Here is a 22264-nt window from a genome sequence, read left to right as displayed (position 1 = left end):
ATAATAAACAATCGAGAATATTTATACAATTTTCGCTGAGTCGATGCTTACTCAGTGAAACAAAATCTGTGGTAATATTGATAACGTTTCACTTCAAACAAATTACATAAAACTAGTGATGTATTAAGTTAAAAATGTTAGATTATTAAGAATTCATAATCATTTGATTGATTTAAAATTTCATTTTTATTGCCTTAACTATAATTTGTAATTGTGTAATTTATATAGTACGATATTATAATTCAAGAATAAGAAATTTATATATATATATATATATATATTTTATTATTATTATTATTTTCCGTGGTGAAATGGCGCCCCTATCTTCAAGTCCCCTTGTGCAGCGCACAATCATGCAAATTAATAATAAAAAAATTAATGCAAAAAAGCGAGAACAAAAATCAAGCTACTACAGCAACAGACAAGAAAGACAGGATTTCGCGTGTTGGCGACCAATTCGTACATTCTTCATTTCTTTCTCCCCCTTCAGCATAAATTGACTATTCTTGGCAAACGCCAGATTAGGTTCTAGGAAGTGTGGGCTTACAATACCGTTGTTCACCAAAGCAATAGCTATGCTGTAGTGATTGTAGAGGTATAGTACTATTTACACGACCTGAAAAAGCATTCTTGGTGTATGTAAGGCGCAAAACTGTCATATGACAGGGTTCGTTAAAATAGCTATAAGAAGTTCGAAACTTTCTTTGGCAGTTTTTTCACTTTTGCAGGCTGAGCCGATCTTTAGTACAGGTAAGTAGGTTATTTTCCTGGCGAAATCATCCGCTACGATTACCACAAATGTTTTCTTTGATCTCTTCGATCAGAAAATGTGTTAAGGGGTGCTGGATTGTTATCAAGATGAAAGGGACAAGATTTTTATAGAGTACACGGAGACTTGGGTAGAACAAGAATCTGTTATATTAATAATAGTGGGAGCAAAGATGCGAGGCACACGTTCCTTGTACGCAGAGTGGTTGGTGAGTGAAATGCATTGCGCGAGAGTGTAGTGAGTGCAGAAATGGCTTTAAGGCGTGGTTTCAGTGGCACACCCGGAGGGTTGGGGGCTAAGGGGCCCTCCCCTACAAAAAATGGAAAAAACACTAGAAAAATTTCCAGAAACCCTTTCTTAATTAAAATTCATTTTTTTAATTTATGTTGTGTCGTGTCTTCTATTTCTATACTACTTATGAATTAGCGATCATCGCAGATGCTCAGTCATAGGTCGTATGCATTCTCAAATCGTCTACTCAACTCCCCCCCCCCCCCAAGATTAAACCCTGAGTCTGCTACTGCGTGGTTTGATTATCTTTGTGTGTGTGTGTGGGGGGGGGCATCTTGCATATTGAGAGTTCTCACTCCATGGTGGTCTAATAATAAAGTGTTTCAACATATTTTTTGAAAAACATATTTTTCGAATTCTAAAAAAAGAAACAACTGAAAACTTCATCTCATTCTAAGAAAGCATGTATTTATGCTTCTAAATGCTCTCCATAAAGTACAAAGACTCACTGCAGTAGCCATTTAAATACAATACTTATCCTACCTCTCCTTCATTCGACACACACACATAGTGATCTTCCAACGCTCAGGCAACCCATTCTACTTTCAGCATCTCTGAAACACAGGGAACATTCCTGGAAATTGAAGAGTATGTTTGATTACAATGCTCTTATTTTCAGTTTCTGTGGGTACCCCTATATTCCCTCTTGCGATATGGAGAAAAGTTTCTTCTACATGCAGACATAATGTATCTGTCATAGAGTATCAAACAAAGTTTTCAGTCCACAAACCTTTAATCTGGCCAGTCAACTTCATTTGCATCCCCTTTATCACTTCTGAATTCCCCATAAAACCTAGGTAATAACCTGATATGAGCATAGTATTCAAGATATGGTATTACATGGACTAGTAAAATTGAGGATAAGAACTTGCTTGTCCCCACTTGGCAGTGTGCTGTTCTAACATATCCCATGAATTATGTTATGAAATCTCCATATTAGTACTTCATCACTAATCTTTTTTTTTTTTTTCATTGTGCATTCTCATCAGTGTAATATGTAGCTTTTCACTTTTATCTCTTCAGTCTAGATTGCATAATTGTATTATATAAAATTGAGCTGGTAACTATTATATTTTGGCTACAGATTCAAATTCTCATGCAGGTTTTCCACTCTGCCATTATTTATTATTTAGCTCCTCCAGTTTAGCATCAGCAAATAACTGGCTATTTCCCATTGAAACCATTGCTAATATCATTCTTTAGGAACAGCAGCAATCCCATCATTCTGTGCTATACAACTCGCTCACTTATCTTCCTCATGGCACATAAGGCTGAGATCAATTTCTTTCAGACACGTCTGTCTTGATCATCCATTCAGCTTCTCTCACAAGTAATTCAGGCACTTTCCTTTTTTTTTTCTGGGATCTATGTCAGAGACACTCTAGTAATCTCTGCTGTCCATTCCCTGTATTTGTCCAACCATTTCCATCTGCTTGCTTGTTTTTATTTCATTGGTGATGATATTTTGCTCAGTCAGTTTATAAATAATTCATCATTTGTTATGTGCTGGGCCAAATTATTTTTAATCAAAGAGACATTGAAAGCTTTTTCACTTGGTTATACTATAAATTAAAGATGTCAAGACATTGTATTCTTGTTTAATTCTCTATCAAAGTGTAAGCAAACAAAATTTGCATATTTAGTATCTTCATGACTGATTATTATGTAACTCTTCTATTATCAAAGTCCACTGGTTCTGATTTATGTAGAGATCCTCTACAATTGATAGCAGACTTTTTTTTGACTATTGTATCAACAAAATAAATAGAATCTAATTTCCCTTTCAAATTGCATCATTGGCTTAATTTTTCTTGAGATATAATTGGAATATACAGGGAGTTTATGAGGTCCCACACCTTATGAAGGGTATAAAAATGTAAATTGCTCAGCCCATTTTATTTTATGTGGCCTTATTTTAATTCATATGCTAATAAAATTTATTTAATTAATAAAATTAAAACAAAGTTATATATTTTAGATTAGCTACAACAAACTAAAACTGTAAATAGTGAAAACAATCTGAATAAAATACCATTTGAAAAGTGTGATGTATGGAGATTCATTGATTTATCATGTGCAAAATAGAATTCTAGAGGAGTGCTTTCCAGGAGGAATGAATAGGGACCATGACTGACAATTAAGTACAGTGAAAATGTGAATGAGATGATAATGTGTATAAATAACCTGAGAGGTAGCCTGAATCAGTTGGCAATAGGCATCAGAGTAGAATGAGAAACTGAAGATAGTAACCATATTACCATTCTCTAATAATGGAGAGTTCAGAAGTGCAGCAGTAATGAATGTCTAGCAAGAAGGTGTCAAAAGAGAGGCTTTAATTATGGTGATGTCTGTAGTTCATTTGATGATAGAGGAGAACTGTGCATGAGAGATGATTTGCATCTAAACATGGAAGGCATAGGCATGTAGAGAGATTTTTGCCTGGGACAAGTCAGATTGTTAGGGCAGGAAACTAGACTTGCCACAGAGAATGAGGTAAGAATGGCCTCTTGTAAGGATGTTCACCTTGGATGTGGGAGAATGTATAGTATAATGTGGATTCAAATGGAATTTAAAGAAAATAATAATAATTATTTTATAATCTCCACTGAGTCAATAGACTCATTGTGGGATACCCACTCAACTAGCAAAAAGTCTATCATGAGCTTTGAAGTTATTTATGCTACCTGCACTCACAACGCACTCAGGCAATGCATTCCACACACAGCTCTCCACGTAAAAAATCTACTCCTCACTCTCTTCTTCACCTCATCTTTATACAACTTCCAGGGATGGTCTCTCGTTCCTCCCATCTTAACATCCACTCTTTTTTATAATTTCTTCTCTATTCCATCTCTCCAAGATCCTGAACCTCATCCACTTCCTGAAGTATACAGCTCTACCAATACAGTATATAGCCTTACATCTTTGTAAACCAAGTTAACACCTTATATTTACTAACACTAAAAATGTAACCCCACTCATATGTCCAAACTAAAAGTCTATTCATATCTTACTGTAGATAATTTAAATCAGCACTGCTCCTGATAATTCTACTTACCTTTGCATCATCTGCAAATATTTGAGATCCCCCAGTCAATCCACATGAAATATCATTAACAAACAAGTTAAATGTAAGAGCCCAAGAACAGAACTCTGAATCATGCCACTGGTCACCTTCCTTCTCTGAGACACAGCTTCATCATACGCAACTTTCTAGTATCCTTCATTGAACTAATCTCCAATCTATCTAATCCTATCCTCGGCTTGTACACCAACTTATCATGTGGTAATCTGTCAAACACTTTTGTAAAGTTCAAGATTATCACTGCATATGATTCTCCCTTATCCAACATATTTGTCACCTTATCATAAAATCATAGCTAAAACAAGAACTGCCCATCATAAACCCATGCTGACTATCATAGAGAATCTTATTCATCAACCCAATCCTGTATTCTATATCTAGCCTATTTTTCCAACACGTTGATCATATCTGCAGATATACAGACTGGTCTATAATTGGAAACTTGTATTCTTGAACCATGCTTGTGAAGAAGTGTTATTTTGTCTTCTTTCCACAACTTAGAAACTTTATCCACTACACAAGACTCTCTTATAACCAGGACAAGGGCATGGCTAACTCTTTTGTACATTCTTTAAAAATACATGGTGATATGTCATCTATTCCTACAACCCTATCTAACCTGAACAACACTTGATAAATCTAAAGTGCAGGCCAGAAAAGGACCAGCATGGTCAAAAAAGAAAATAAGTATAATATAAGAGGAGATTGGCCAGTCGGGCCAAAGCTAATCCAAGGGAATATTTCTGCTTGCTTAGGAACATCTAACCCAAGCAAGCAACACTCGATAAATATGATTCTTTCACCTTTAATTCTCCTCATTCTTGTCTACCTTCTAAGGTTGAACAGCAACATTCACACCCCTATGATGTACACAGATGAATTGTTTGTTAAATAATTCCATTATAGTATTTGCTATGGTTACTCTGCTACCATGGCTATCAACCTGTCATAATTATTTTTCTTACTTGACACAGCAGAAATATTCCCTTGGATTAGCTTTGGCCTGACTGGCCAATCTCCTCTTATATTATACTTATTTTCTTTTTTGACCATGCTGGTCACTTTTCTGGTCTGCACTTTATATACTTATGTATCTATTCATTCCAAACCGTCTTGTACTTCCTCCATAACTACTTCTTTTGTAACGCTTCTTACCTGTTTTCATCATTCATTCATCTAACTCCTACTCTATTTATTTGCCTAACTCTTGGTATGCTTTTATGCATTGGTTGTGTTAGATACCACTTTATCATTTCTCATGCACTGTCAGCATCTTCTCTACACAATTCATCAACCCAGTGCATTGATGCAAGTAGACTATGGAGCTTCTGATAATCGCCCACCTTATAGTTCTGAGGGCATATTACATACATTGCAAAGATTGTACATCGTATTGCTGCTATGATAAAATGTAAATTGACATGTAGGGAAAAGGATCTAATTGTTTATATAAGGCATTGGACTGTTTATTATGGACTATTGTGCTAAGATTCAGTCACCTAATTTTCATTGTGATGAGGAAACACTACAGAGGATCCAAAGACGAATAAACAAATTGATATCAGGACTCTGGAGTGTTGCTTATGAAGAGCATTTGAGAGAATGTGGATTACAGAGGTCAGTTTTTGTTTACTGCCATTGCACCCTCCTCAAGGCTAATTTATTATGTTCAAATACCAGTGACCAGAGCCAAGCACGATAATTCAGATTTGGTTGGAGGGCACAGAGAACCACAACACGTGCTATGAAATCATAGGATTATCAAAGGCAGCTGTCATTGTGAAACTATTGCTTACTTATTCTCTTTGTTTCTCATATCACATAAGGCTGAGATCAGTTTCTTCCAGATAAATCTATCCTGAACCTCCAGTTCAACTTCTCTCCAGCTGTTCCAGTGAGTCAGTCAGTCAGTCTTTCCTTTTCTGTCATTCTCTGTGAAATTAATTTAGGCTTTTCCGTTTGACATTTGTGATCCATGTTACAGCCACTTTAGGAATCTCTCTGCTGCTGTTAGTCCTCAGTATCCGTCCATTTGCATCTCCATTTGTTTCATCAGTGATGTTTTTTTGCTCAGTCAGCTTATATAAGCCATCATTTATTATATGTTGCAAGCAAAATATTTTTTAATATTTTATGCAGATATTTTGGTTTGAAAACTATTTAATTTAGTTTCCTGTTTTTTTAGGTAACTTTTTGTCTCTAATCCATATAATAATAAATAAAATAAATATAATAAAATGGCATTAACATTGCTATTAAAGATCTTTATTTTGGTTTGAAGATATTCATATATTATTTAATTATCTGAAGTCTGTATTATCTTTTGTAAGACTTTGCATGCATTATAGCCTTCACAGTTCCATCTTCAGTATCAACATTTGCTCCCAAGTATGTAAAACGTATCTCCATCCAAAACTTGGCCAATATCATTAACATACAGATTAAACAGCAATGTCTCTAAAACAGACCCCTGAGGCACATCACTAGTGACTTGCCTCTTCCTGGATATTGCTCCCTCATACACAACTTGCAGATACCTATCGGATAGCGAGTCTCTGATCCAGTGCACTAATCTAATATCCAACCCCCGTCCACTTTAGTTTCACTATCAACTTACCATGTGGTAATCTATCAAAAGCTTTTTCAAAATCTAAGTATACTACTGAGTATCCCTGTCCTCTGTCCTAGGAAACCATCACCTTATTGCAGTAAGTAGATTACTCAAACGTGGCCTTCCTTTAGCAAATCCATGCTGACCATCAAAGATAATACCATTGTTGTCAACCTAATTTTGGATCCTAGTTCTCACCAACTGCCCCAACAACTTAACTACAACACCTGACACATAGAAAGGCCTATAATTTGATGCTTGAGTTCTGTCACCTCCCTTATGAAGTAGCAAAATCTTGACCTCCTTCCATTCCTTTGGAACTTGACCCAGTGCAAGACTCGTATTAAAAAAAATATGTAAAGCAGATACCAACTCTTCCCTGGTATATTCCTTCACAATACGTGGTGATATATTATCAAGTTCCACAGCGTTGTTAACATCAAGTTTGCTCAATTCCCAATAGTCCGCGCAGTTAGCCTAGTGGCTTTGTGCTTCGCAACCATATGCCTGGGGAAGGAGTGTCCTAGATCCAATTCCCGTCGACAACACGAGGAACTTAAGGATCTTCCTCAGCCGTAGCCAAGTTAGCCAGTCTTGGGGGTGGATAGCAGGGTTTTTTCCCACCAGTTTATCTGGTGTTTTTCATCCCGCAAGCAGGCAAACCAGTCTCAGGACACACGGATTATCAGGAATACTGACTCGGTTATAGGTCTGATTCGTCAGCCTATCCAGTTCCAGAGCCCAGATAAAATTTTGGGGAACTAGATGGTACTGTGAACTCCCTTAAAAAGCGGGAGCGCAGTATCATCACACGGAATTTATTTATTTATTTAATTCTCAATATACCTCTTACTCCCTTACAATCAGCCCAACAATTTCTCTCAGACTCTCTATGTTACATTCACAAGAATGTTCAGTGATGTTCCTTAAAGTAAAAATGTAATGCACAGTTCCCACCTGTTCTAAAACCAACTTATTTATTCTTTAATATCTTCTCTACTTCATTTTTAATCCTATTTATCAATATTCTGCAGAATTTTTTTTTTTTTTTTGCAGGTACTGAAAGTAGGCTAACTTCCCTTCAATTCTCACATCTAGTGAGATATCCTGTGATAATTATCATGATTCTTTCCACTGTTTTGGTATCTTTTCAGTTTCTAGCATACTGTTAAAATTACCAATTGCCAGCAAAGGTTGGTCGATGTTTGAGCACAGTTAGTGGTTGGAAGGGAATCAATCATTCAGTGCTGTTGGCACACACTGAATGATTGATTCCCTTGATGTTATTATGTGACACTGGAGGTGTCACATAATAATAATAATAATAATTATTATTATTATCAGAAGCAGTTTTTTTAGCTGTTTAAGCATTTCTGTTGTTATATTATCATTATCCGAAGCTTTTCCACTTTTCTTTTCTCTATAACATTCAATATTTCATTTTTAGATATAGGTTATGATGATATATTTAAATTTATGCTTACAGTAGGGTCTTCCATTATTGAAATTCTAATAATGTCAGTTATATTGTCATCTCTTTCAAATTGTTCTAACAGTCTTATCCTCTTCAGTTAGCAGCAAATCATCTTTATCGATTATAGCATTTACTTGTTTGTTTTTCTTCAGAGCATATTTTCATTGTAATTTCATCTAGTCTTCTAATATGCCCTAATGTTGCAGCCTTTTGTGCTTCTTCTGCCAATCTGTCCACGTCTTCCTTTTATCCTCTCTCTTACAAGTCTCTTAACTGATTTGTGTTTCTTATAGAGATTCACTCTCTATAATTGTCGAAATGAATTTCTTTAACTGTCTTGAATTTAGCACTTTCAAACATCATTTTCACTTTGCTCGTTTCTTTTATCAGTTTCCAGGTCTTGTCGGATAACAAAATGATCTTTTTCCCTTTTTAGTACCCAAAGAGCCTCCTGCAACCTCATTATATACTATTTAAAAATTTTTCCATTGCATTTTAATAATCTGTTCTCGATTTTTTACTTTCTCACCCTCTAGCTACTCATTTTCCAAAATACGAAATCAGTTTTTTATCACAATAGAAAAGATTTTCTTAATTTCAAACATTTTTAATTTAGATGTCATAGTTTCCCCTACCATTCTGATTTCTATTTTTCTTTTTAATTCCATGCAGTTTAAATTTAATTTAGGCTGCTACTAAATAATGATTACATTCTACATTATTTCCTTATCTTACTTTAACATCTAAGAGTAAACTCCTCAAATTACCTTTCATTACAATATGATCTCAGTCAAGTCAGTTTATATGTCTTCATGCTTAAATAAGCTTCCTCCTATCACAAAGTTGTTATTTTCACAAAATGTCACGAGTAGGCCACCATTCTAATTTCTTGAACCACATGCTTTGTTACCCACTATAATAGATTTAGTTTAATCCTTTATCCCAGTGAGAGCAACAAAGTTTGCGCCTGAAAATATCTTCAGGACTAAATATAGTGTTGTACTATCTTATCCAGTAAGTAAATTTTCAACATTTGTTACCCACTGTTCTCTCATCTTATTAGTCTGTTGCCACTTTATCATTCATGTTCACCTATAATAATAATGTCATGTTTCAGTACTTAATCTGTACAATTTTTATTATTATTATCATTCAGGCCTCCATGGAGCCAAAAGAATCATCGTGGGAGGTCCTTCCTAAGAAATACAAAAGTCTATCAAGACTCATCGAGGGGAGGTCTCCCCTAAGAAACACAAAGTCTATCATACCACTCCTTAAACTCATTGACCGTTCTCGCTCTTACCACTCCATCAGGCAATGAATTCCATGCTTCACCCACTCTCCATGCAAAGAAACCACTTCTCACCCTCTCGCTCACAGTTTCCTTTCGTAACTTCCAGGGATGGCCTCTTGTCATCACTCCTTCCCGCTGTTCAACCAACCGAAAGAACTCCCCACCCCTCAACAGTTTAAAAGTCTCAATCATATCACCTCACCTTCTTCTATCCACCAAACTCTGCAGTCCACATTCATTCAGCCGAACCTCATAACTGTCATTGTGCAGTCCTGAAACCATCTTTGTACCCTTTCCACAGTTAATTTATTCCCTTCAAATCCTGGGGACCAAATCTGAGAACAATAGTCTAAGTGTGGTCTGATTAGGGTCTTATACAGCGGAATGATAACTGTTTTATCTCTGCAGGTCAGCGCCCTTCTCATTATTGCAGCAATCGTCTGTGTTACCTTCACCACCTTTGCAATATGTCCCCAAAATTTTAGGTTTCTATCAATCATCAACCCCAGATCTCTTGTCTCCCCTACTTCCTCCAGTATAACTCCTCCCATAGAGTATGCAGTGTCCCATCGATGTTTCCCAAACCTCAAGACCTTACATTTTGCTGCATTAAACCAACATCCCCATTCATTTGCCCATCTATCTATCTTATTCAAATCCTCTTGCAGGACTGCCGCATCTGCACTATTACTAATGATCCTGCCTAGCTTTGCATCATCTGCAAACAACTGAATATCCCCTTGCAATCCACTGACAATGTCATTGATATTAAGATTAAACAATATAGGTGTCAGCACTGAGCCCTGTGGGACCCCACTTGTAACCCTCTGCTTCCTTGATTTTGTAACTTATCATAAAAATTCTCTCTCTCTTTTCAAGAGCCTTCTCATTTATTGGTGCATATACTTGTATTCTGGTTAATTTAATACATCTTGAATGTAAACTAGCTTCTATTATTTACTCACATATGGACTTCCAATTTATCAAACTTTTACTTGTCTCTGCGCTAAATATATGTGCTATGCCTCTTTTATGATTTTCATCTGATTGAGAATACAACATTTGATATCTACTTACACTTCTTCCAAAGCCAGTCCATATCAACTCAATTATTCTGAAATGATGAATTCTGATGACAAGAGGCCATCCTTGGAAGTTACGAAAGGAAACTGTGAACAAGAGGGTGAGGAGTGGTTTCTTTGCATGGAGGATGGTTGAACCATGGAATACATTGCCTGATTCAGTGGTGAGAGCGAGAACAGTCAATGAGTTCAAGGAGTGGTATGATAGACTTTGTGTTTCTTAGGGGGGAGGTTGCCTCCCCTTGATGAGTCTTGATAGACTGTGTTTCTTAGGAAGGACCTCCCACAATGAGTCTTTTGACTCCATGGAGGCCTGAGTAATAATAATAATCTATTCCATACTTTCCCATTTCCTTTATAACTTCCTTTGTCTTTCAAATTTGAAACATAGTTCTAACATTTCATTTTGTAATTCCTTTTATGTTTAATTAAAAGTAGTTACCTCATCTGTTTCAAAGGTTCCTGTAGGCTTTACCCTTTATCCATGCATTATCCTCTGGCCAACTTGAATAGCAGTCATTAGAAATCCTGCAAGCCAACACACCTGACACGTATTATACTTGTGTTTTTGGGTTCTTGGTTTGCATAATCAGAGAAGTTTTATGGGGAAGTGTCCTTTTACCTCCTCCTGCCTTATCTGTGAGTAGGACTGGCTGTTGGAGGTGGGGTGAGGTTCAGAAGAACCCCACTCCCAATGTCAGAGTTGTGAAACTATACAAAAATGGATAAAACAGTTGAAATATATACATTTAATACATCCTAAAAATCTTCAAAAATATTATTAATAATTAAATTACACATGAAAATATTTATCAACCAAATGATTTATTTATTATTAATGCACTAAAAACTTATAGTAACCTTAGAAAAATTGTCCTGATGTATAAATTATTAATATTATTATATAGATATTTCTATGAAGTGAAGAAGACTCATCACCAGAGGCGAACACTATCCTTTATACACACAATATCTCTTGAAAGTTTTTTTTTCACTTTCTTGTACTATAAATTAAAGATGCCAAGAAATTAAATTTTTAGATTCATCCTTTATTCACTTATAAGCAAACAAAGTTTGTGTATTAATATCTTCATAACTGGGCTACTTTATATATAGGAGCTAATGTCTTCACATCAATTGTCCTAATATCCCATAATGCAAGGTAAATATTCTTTCAGACATGTATAATGTTATGCATAATGGGAAGGGCCACTACCCAGACCAGTTTTGATATGTGTCCGTAAGAACATGCCTTGCATTATGGGATATTAAGCAATTGATGTGAAGTCATTAGTCGGATATCAGAAAAATCAGGTATCAGAACACATGCAATTTACAAACAAAAAATACTTATTTTGTTAGTGATTGGTGGCAGTGGTTGTAGTTCTGTGTAGTGAGACAATTAAGTAGTCAGGGAGGCAGTGCATAGTAGATTGTAGTAGAATACTCTCCTACCAGGGGCGAATATTCCAGGTGGACTAGGTGTGCATCATTCATCCACGAAATATCAGTATCACCCATATTATATTTTTGCATTTATTCCCATTAAAGACTCCCCCAATTGTTTGCAGACTTCGTGCGATTCCTAAAATTGAACACAATATATTGTACTAATGTTTCATTGTCCTCTTCAGGAGAGTAATAAAGTATTAGTGCTTCATATTCGGGTACGAATGAATTGAAAGGTGATAAATTTTTTATGAGAGAGGACTTGAAACTATTGTTAAAGGTAGCGAAAGAAAAGAGTGACAGAGTTAGAATGGTTAGTCTGTTGCCGCGGTATGACAGAGAGGAGTTTAGAAGGAGGGCCATAATCGCAAATGACATTATGCGCAGGTTATGCAGACGGTGTGGTGTGGAATGAGTTTGAAGGGCGAAAGGACTTATACAAGATGGATGGCCTGCATTTAAATGGACTTGGTGTGCGGAGACTGGAAAGAGTGTTGCTGAATGAAGTGAAAATGGATGTGCAAAACCAGGGAAACTACAACTACCAAGGAGGGGGGAGAATGGATATGCAGACATCAGTGAGACAGATGAGTGTAAGAATGTATATAATGTACCCGAGCCAGCACTAAGGACAAAAAATGGGAATGGGTCATTTAGAATAATGCATCAATATGGGGGGGGGACTAAGGGATCACTGCATTTCATGTATACTAATACCAGGAGTATTAGGAACAAGAAGGAAGAATTTTTGGCCTTGATTGGCTCTTCCTGGCCACAGGTTATTGGCATTAGTGAAACATGGATGACGGAAGATGATATAGTTAGTGGGATAGAATGTGTAGGTTATAGTGTGTTTAGGAGGGACAGAGAGAATAAAATGGGCGGAGGAGTATTATTGATGATAGCTGATGAACTGCAGCCAAGGAGAATTGAAGTTGTATCGCAGGATAGTGAAAGGAGCTCATTTGAGGCTGTTTGGTGTGAGATTGAGACTGGCAGAATAAAATATACAGTTGGGCGCTGCTATAGACCAGGTGATGGAATAGATGGTGGAGATAGTATGCATAGGGAAATTGATGAAATGAGTGGAAGGAGGGTAATTATTATGGGGGATTTCAACTATGGTAACATTGATTGGAAGGAGGAGAGGACACATGTGAGGAAGGAAATGGATTTTATTCAATTATTAAGGGATAACTATCTGAGACAGCATGTAATTGAAAATACTAGGGGTGTGAGAGTGCTTGACCTGGTAATAGCATCTGAGAATTTGACTGTAATGAATATGACCATGTTGCCACCTATTGGTGAGAGTGATCATAAGGTCTTGGCGTGGGAAGTGGTTAAAGGTGTGGAATTTTCGATTAAGACAGGATATATGTGGAATTACCATGCTGGCAAGTATGACAAGCTTAGGAGATTGCTTGGATCAGTGCCATGGCATGTACAACCGCACGGGCTGGATGTCGATAGAGCATGGGAAGTGATCAAAGAGCATTTACAGGAGGTTATGGCTGATTGTATACCAAGGGTCCGAATAGTAAAACAAGTAGGGGTTAAATGGATGAATAACACCAATAAGCTTGAGCTGCAAAAAAAGAAACAACTGTGGAGGGAATTTAAAGAAAGGGGTGACCTGCAGGCACACTAACGGTATAAAGTGCAGGCCAGAAAGGTAACGAGTGTGGTAAAAAAAACAAAAGCGGATTATGAAAGGAAACTAGCTATGCAAGCAAAAGAGAATCCCAAACAGTTCTTTCAATATGCTGCAAGCAAGAAAAAAACTGTACACGGCAAAATGATTTTAAGGAATGACGATGGTAAGGAGGTCACTGAATCAGTCGATATAGTGGAGTTACTGAGTGCCCACTTTGCAAAAGCATATCATCCAGGTGGTGACATTGAAAAAATGAAAGAACCATTAGTTTATACGGGAATAGTGATGAATGAAGTGGAGGTGGCTAGTCTATTACAGAACCTTAATGTGAACACATCTGTGGGATTGGATGGTATACCGGTATGGGTCTTGCGTGAAGCGGCTAAGGAATTATCAATGCCCTTGACCATGTTGTTTAATCTGAATCTCAGGTCTGGTTTAGTCCCGAAGGTGTGGAAAGAAGGGAAAATAGTTTCACTGCATAAAGGAGGATCCAAGACTACGGTTGCAAATTACCGACCGATCAGCATATCAAGAGTCGTTGTCAAGGTCTTGGAGAAAGTAGTCAAGGGAAAAATACAGGAATGAATTGATGAAAATGAGATACTGTACGGGGTACAGCATGGCTTTGTGAAGGGTAGATCATGCTTCAGTAACTTGCTCAAGTTTTATAACAAGGTGACGGCTGAACTGGATAAATGAAATGGGTTTACAGTGATACTGCTGGACCTGCAAAGGCGTTTGACAGGATACTACATGGAATACTTATCCGTAAACTACAACATATCGGAATGGATATAGGGTTAGTGAGATGGATAGGTGGTTGGTTGATGGAGAGATATCAAAGAGTAGTTTATTCAGGAGTAGAGTCCAAAAGACGGCCTGTGACTAGTGGTGTGCTGCAGGGTTCTGTTCTTGGACCACTGCTGTTTAATCTGTTCATTAACGATATAGGGAAGGATCTAAGTGGAACAATTCATTTGTTCACTGATGATACAAAGTTGGGTAGGGCAATAGTGAATGCAGAAGATGTCAAAGTCTTGCAGGATGACTTAGATAGATTGGAGTTCTGGGCTAAGGAGAATGGATGTCAATTTAATGTGACAAAATGTAAGGTTATGCATTTTAGGGTGAAAAGATTAGCAGCAGTATACCACATTGGTGGAACTGTACTCCAAGAGATTGATGAGGCCAGGGACTTGGGAGTGTTGGTGGATAGGGAGATGAAGTTTAGAGGGCACATTGCAAAAGTAGCTAAATCAGCTCATCAACTCACTTGGTTGTTGAAAAATACCTTGACGAGCAGAGACAAGCAAGTTATTGTACCTCTGTACCGAGCCTTGATAAGCTCTCATCTCGACTACTGTGCCCAGATTTGGTCACCTTGGTTCCTTCTTGATGGGGAGGAGGTGGAGAGGATCCAGAGGCGAGTAACTAAGATGATAACAGGTCTATGGAATGAACCATATGAGAACAGGTTGAAGATATGTGGGTTGCAGAAACTAGTTGATAGGCGGAAAAGGGGAGATATGATTGAGACATCCAAATTGCTAAAGGGATTCTATAGGATTAATTCAGAGGATATCTTTGAGATCAGGACTGGTGGTGGGAGAACTAGGGGACACCTATGGAAGCTGGGCAAGAGTGTGGTTAGCAGGGGTGTTAGAGCTGGGTTCTTTACTTTTAGAGTGGTAAATGAGTGGAATAAGCTGCCAGAGTCTGTTGTGGGTGCTATCACGGTGAACGAGTTCAAGGCAAGGTATGATTGATACTGTGAGAATGTAATCGCATAGTTGTGTGGACATGATGTTTAGGGCCTCCCTCGATGAGTCTAAGGACTCCTGGAATCGCCCAAAATAATAATAATAATAATAATAATAATAATTCATGAAGAGGGCACTTTTCACAGCGTAAACATTGCATCACATTCGCGTTAATAGCCTGGGTGTGCTTTCGAAATGCATACCTTTGAGCCATTCGAAAAGATGTAAAGAGGGCACAGCAGTTGAAATTCTTAGCTTTCTAATATTTTTAAACCACTGGGAAGGCAGGGCTGGGTGAGCTAAAATTTTGAGCCCACTCAGCACCTAGCATCTGTGATTCGTTATTGTGCCAACCAATCCAATTGAACATTGTCACTTGTCATGAGTTGATGGCTTTTCGTATCTGATGTATATTAGTTGTTACGCATCTTTTCTGGAACTGAAAATTTGAAAGTGGATGTTAGGAGAAAAATGCTAATTGTTTTTTCTTTTGCTTGTGCAGTATAGCATCTGTTGAGGTTGCAAAGCATTTTAACAGTATATAGAGACATTTTTATTCTAGTCTTCAGAAACAACAGACAGTAAAAAATATCTATTCCTAAACAGGCTATAATAGCTGTAATTATAATGATAGTGTTTAAGAGGGGTAGCATGGGAATTTTCCCAGAAACTATACCTTATCTATTCCTAAATAAAAATGAATATTCTGTGTATTATAAAACGTTGATGATCTACAACAAAATACCAGCATATGTGAGATTGATAAGACAGAAGAACTGCTACTTAAAAAAAAAAAAAAAAAAAAAAAAAAACTCAGGAAATCCGAAATTGTGGATAATTCTGATAATGATCAGATGTTATGTATACTGAGTCTCAGTAAACAAAATAAAATTCTTGGAAAACGGAGCGAAATATAGACAAACTTGAGAAATATACATAACATGTGCAACAAATTTTACGAGATGATTTGCTGCTGCCACGAAACCATAATAAATTTAGTTTAATCCTTTATCCAAGTGTAAGCAATCAAAGTTTGCACTTGAAAGTATCTTCAGGACTGGGGTAAGGTAGTACAACAACGGCCAACTCGTTGCAAAGGTGTAGCAAGCTAACGTCACTCCTATCTCAGTATCTCCCATAATGCAAAACACATCTCCTTGCGGATATGTATAATGTTATGCATTAAGGGAAGGGCCACTACCCAGACTAGTTTTGACCTTTATTGAGGTCTCTTCAGTGGGAGCCAGGCCCAAGTGGAGATAAGAGGCAGAAGCATTAGCAAGGTCATCTCTACCTATAGTTACCTATAGGTAGAGATGACCGTTTGCTTTTAATATGAAATAATTTAATTTACGATTAAATTATTTCATTATTTAATCATAAATAAATTAATTAATTAGTTGAATTTTTAACAAAATATGCCAGTCAACATTTTTTATATATGAAATTGTGCTAAAAACTATTAATTCTGAATACCTTTTTTTTTCCCCCAAGAATTAAAGTTCATTAAAATCCATGCAAAATTAAAATAATGTATTTATAGTTTACATCGACAAATAATTACATAAAAAAAGCTAAAAGATGTTTATTGATTTAATTAAAGTAAAAACCATAGGTTCACTGGTCTGAGATCTCTATTTCTAGTGCCCAACTGATAAGAATTTGAGAATAGGAACATATGAGATATCAGCACAGATGCTAAAAAATATTCAGCTGAACTGACATGCCATGACATGACCATGCTATATAATTTGAGCCTCAGTACAGTGGAGAGTATGCATGATAATTCCATTTCAGAAGATGGTGAAAAGACTCATGTGTCCAAGTACTGACATATCTGGAATGATGGTGAAGATTTTGGAAAAGTTAGCAAGAGCCTCTATTACAGAAATGGGTTGATAGAGAATCTGCTTTACAATGAACAGCATGGATGTATGATGAAGAGAATGGACACACCGTGACACTTATAGACTTCGTAAAGATTTTTGATGCATCATGGGAATCTGTCACATAAATTGGATAACTGACAGACATCAGAAAGTGCTATGTCGGGGATGTGAGTCTGCATAACTTAAGGTGACCAATGTTGTACCACAGTGATCATTCCTTGGTTCATTGTTATTCAATCTTTTCATAAATGCTAATGTGAAGGATCTCGCAGATGACATGCAACTCTCTGCTACTGATTCAAAGAAAGGCAGGGCAATCAGGAATGCAGCATATATGCAGTACTTTCGGAATGATTTGAATAGGCCAAAGGGATCTTAGAATTTAATAGATAGGAAGGTTCAACTAGCCATACATACTTAACCTATATTCGACCTGGCTTACTATGGACAAACAGGAAGAACTGTTGGCATAAGCCATTAAAGAATTATTGCTTTGACAAGGCTTGACAAAAATGGAAGAAAACAAAAGTGCTGCAGAGAAGTCATAACCCAGATAGATTATTTCTAGAATCAACCTCAGCTTTAAAGTATTCCCCAAACCTCAGCAAGAATAATGCTGTATCACTGTTTACCAATAATCTGGAAGACAGTCATTTTAAGATCAAAATAATATTTATTTTTTCTCTTTTCTCTCTCTTGCCCTTTATCCAACAATAGGAATTTAGTTTAGGAATGATTAGGAATTTAGTTAATTGTGTTGTCCATTGATTAAATTTATGTTGTTTCATGTATTGTAGCATACTATTTTTGTGCTCTGAAGATGCTAGATATAATACTGTTGAAATATCAGCAAATAAATTGATAAATATTAATTATTTTCTTATTATTCTTATGTTATGAATTAATTCCTTTAAATAAATTAACATGAACTTCAAACAAATAAATCTTTCTACTCGTAAAACTAAGTACTTTATAGATTGAAAATTTGACTGATATCTGATTTGACATAATTGTGATACATTATATATTTATAAAATCCTATATAAATTTTCAAATTTTTTTTTTGTAGCTGACTTATTTAAAAGTGTGAATTATTTTAAAATAAATTGTGTGAATACTGAATTACATTTTTTCTTCCTGGTAGATCAAGTTTATTGATGCAGCATAGTGAAGTTTGCTGAACCTAATTGCTATCTGGATTCTAATGCAGAGCCCTTGATGTCAATTCTGAAGTTCGTTGTGTATGATATCCCACTTTTTGGTGAATAAATAATATGGAGGAATGCTTGATAACTGAAACAGTTAACATTTCATCTTCAAGTTCTTCGAATAAAGAAGAAGAAACACAGACTAAAGTAATAAATATAGGTGAATCTTCTGAGAAGTTATGTGAGGAATATGGATCACAAAAGGAAGACAGAGTAGTTCCACCAAGTAAAAAAATTTTGATCCTTAAAACTTTGGATGAATCCAGTCTTGTACTAGTCTGGAACACAAAAACTCACACCAGTGAGAAACATCTTACCTGTGATACCTGTGGTAAATCATTTGCACAAGTGTTAAGTCTTAAACGACACTTAAGAATTCATAACAACGTGAAACATCATACTTGTGACACTTGTGGTATATCATTTTTCCAATTGCGTAATCTTAAACGTCACACAAGGACTCATACAAATGAGAAACCTTTTACATGTGAGATTTGTGGTAAATCATTTTCACAATTGGGAATTCTTAAAAGACATACAAAAATTCACACTAATGAGAAACCTTTTTCTTGTGAAACTTGTGGTAAATTATTTTCAAGATTATATCACCTTAAGGAACACATAAGAGTTCATTCTAATGAGAAACCTTTTACTTGTGAAACTTGTGGTGAATCATTTGCAAAATCTTCAGCTTTTAAACACCATGCAAATATTCATGAGAAACCTTTCCTTTGTGAAACTTGTGGGAAATCATTTTCATCCTCTCATAATCTTAAAGAACACTCTAGTGTTCACAGTAATGAGAAATTTTATACTTGTGAAATTTGTGGTAAATCATTTTCAAGATTACATGATCTTAAGCAGCATATAACAATCCATACTAATGAAAAACCTTTTACCTGTGACATTTGTGAAAAATCATTTTCAAGAATGGAGAGGCTTAAAAATCACAAAAGAATTCACACTGGTGAGAGACCTTTTACTTGTGAAATTTGTGATAAATCGTTTTCATTGTCTTCTGGTCTTAAAAATCATAAAATTATTCACAGTAATGAAAAACCTTTTAGCTGTGATACTTGTAAAAAATCATTTGCCCGAAGGATGTATCTTAAAAGACACGAAAGAATTCACACCAATGAGAAATCTGTCACTTGTTAAACATGTGGTAAAGTATTATCAGAATTTGAAGAATTTGTCCTTAAGCAACTCAAGAGTTCATACTAATGAGAAATCTTTTATCTTTCACATCATCAAATTCCTGATGTATACCCTCAAGGGGTGTAACAGGATATGATAGTACCACATGAAAAATTTACATCATTACCCACTTCCTACCTACAATTTTCTTCCAAATCAATCTATTACCTGTCAAGGCTTCAACATTGTCAGATCTTATATTTCTGTCTTCTAAGGCACTTTTTACTGTATCAATCGACCTATATCTTGGTCTTCTTCTGGGTCTTTTTCTTGCCAATGTGTTAGAGAACACATCATCATCATCAAATTCCTGACATGTACCCTCAAGGGGTGTACAAGATATGATAGTACTACATCAAAAATTTACATCATTACTAACTTCCTATCTACAATTTTCCTCCAAATAAGTCTGTTACTTGTCAAGACCCCAATATTACCATTATCAGATCTTATATTTCTATCATCTAAGGCACCTTGTACCATATCAATCCACCTATATCTTGGTCTTCATCTGGGTCGTCTTCCTGCCAACCTGGCAGAGAACACTTGTTTTGCTAATCTTTCCTCATCCATAAGTGACCATACTACCTGAGATTAGCTCTGCTGATGTATTCCTGAATGCCCACAATGTCAAGTTCTTTCCTAATATCCTCATTTTTAATATGATATTGCCATTGATGCCATCTGTTCATGCCTCTGATCTTTCTCAGGACTCTCATATCTGTAGTCTCTAGGCTTTGGTCAAGTGTTTTACTTCTGATCCAGCTCTCAGATCCATAAGTTAAAACTAGTTTGAACAATTTAATGTTCCGACTAATTTCTCTCTTATTCCACATGAATTTATTCAATTGACTTCCTACCATACCAGCTTTGTTGATTCTGTTTTCTATTTCCATATTTAATTTACCATCTTCAGTAAAAATTGTGCCTAAATAGCTGAAATGTTTTACTTATTCCACAGGTTCCCTGTTCACAACACAATTGACATTTTCAACAATTCTACCTATTTTCATTGTCTTTGTCTTTTTAATGCTCACCTTCATACCATATCTATTACAACAATTATTCAATTTAGTCAGGGACCCTTTCAAACTTGTAACGGATTTATTTAGAAGTATAACATCGTCCACATAAAGCAAAGAGCTGACATTAACATCTCCCATTCTGATATTATGTTTAATACCACTTTCCTTCATAATGTGATTCATATAGATAATGAATAATAGAGGGGATAATGTACATCCTTGTCTCACACCAGATTTAACATTAGACCATTTTCCTATATTTCCTTCAATTCTAACTGCCAACTTACAACTCAAATACAGACTAAGTATTACTTGCTATTATGCCCAATTGACACCATATAATTGTAGCATATTGAATAGCTTCTCTCTTGGCACCTTGTCGTATCGACAAAACTTAAATACAGATCTTTGTTATATTCCCATGCTTTCTCAGCTGTTTGTCGTAAAGCGAAGATCTGATCCTGATGCCCTCTATTTGATGAATTCAGGTTGTTCTTCACCAACATTTCTTCCACAATTCTTCTCAACTGTTTCTCAAGTATGCTTGCATAGATCTTGCCAGGAACACTCAGTAGAGAAATACCTCTGTAATCCTCACATTCAGTTTTTATTTCCGTTTTATATATGGGTACTATTAGAGCTCTACTAAAACCATTGGGAATTCGTACCTCTGTCCAGTCTTTCTGAACTATGCAGTGTAAGACTTTTATACCACCATACTTCAGCATTTCTGGTTGAATATCATCTACTCCTGCTGCCTTTCCACATTTCAAGCCTTTGACGGCTTTTTCTATTTCAAGTATGCATGTGTATTCCTGACTGTATGCCTGTTGACTGTTTTTTACCACTGTGCTATCACTGCTTGTTTCATTTAGCAATTTTCTAAGTAATTACCCCATACTTCAAGGATATCTTTTTCTCCTGTTTTCATGTAACCTTTATCATCTCTAACTCCTTTTACAGCACTCTTTCCTCTATTTCTAAGCTTGTTCAACAACTTCCAGAATATCTTACCACCTTCTTGATATTTATTTTCTATGTTCTTGCCAAAGTCCTTCCATTATTTTTATTTAGCTTTCTTGCATTTGTCTCTGTATTCTCTAAGAGCATAAGCTGACTTATTTGCTAGGAACTTTTGATATGCTTTCTTCTTTTCCTTCACTGCCTCTTTAACTTCCTGTGTCCACCATGGAGTTCTGATTTTTCTATCCTTGCAGACAACCTCACCACATGCCTCTGGCTGAATCAATCAGTGTGTTTTCTTCAAGGCTTGCCACTGAATCTCCAAGGTTTGGTTCCTGTTCTCAAACTCTTTCATTTTTCTTCAATAATCTTTGTGTATTTCAGTCTACAGTTCACATCTGAGAGCTGCACAACTTTTATTTGCTTTAAAACTTTCTTACATGTTATTCTTTTCAATACGAAATTCAATTTTATCCTGCTCAAGACTAAATAGTGATCACTTCCAAT

General features: G+C 36.1%; 1 protein-coding gene across 1 annotated transcript; it reads left to right on the top strand.

Annotated features, from left to right (window-relative positions):
- The first annotated feature begins 351 nt into the window (after positions 1-351).
- On the top strand, positions 352-21453 carry LOC150099131 (uncharacterized). The gene is made up of 2 exons (XM_090404305.1): positions 352-750; positions 18509-21453. The coding sequence occupies exon 2, from the start codon at positions 18639-18641 to the stop codon at positions 19728-19730; it is 1092 nt and encodes a 363-aa protein (XP_090260431.1). The 5' UTR covers positions 352-750; positions 18509-18638; the 3' UTR covers positions 19731-21453.
- The last annotated feature ends 811 nt before the right edge of the window (positions 21454-22264 follow it).

This window comes from Typopeltis vanoorti, chromosome 14 (assembly GCF_054136105.1).
Source record: "Typopeltis vanoorti isolate ZY-2024b chromosome 14, IOZ_Tvanoo_1.0, whole genome shotgun sequence".
NCBI classification, from domain to species: Eukaryota; Metazoa; Arthropoda; class Arachnida; order Uropygi; family Thelyphonidae; genus Typopeltis; species Typopeltis vanoorti.
This window is presented reverse-complemented; position numbering and strand designations above follow the sequence as displayed.

Coding starts and splice junctions, on each gene's coding strand:
- LOC150099131 (XM_090404305.1), top strand. CDS start 18,639: ATGGAGGAATGCTTGATAACTGAAACAGTTAACATTTCATCTTCAAGT.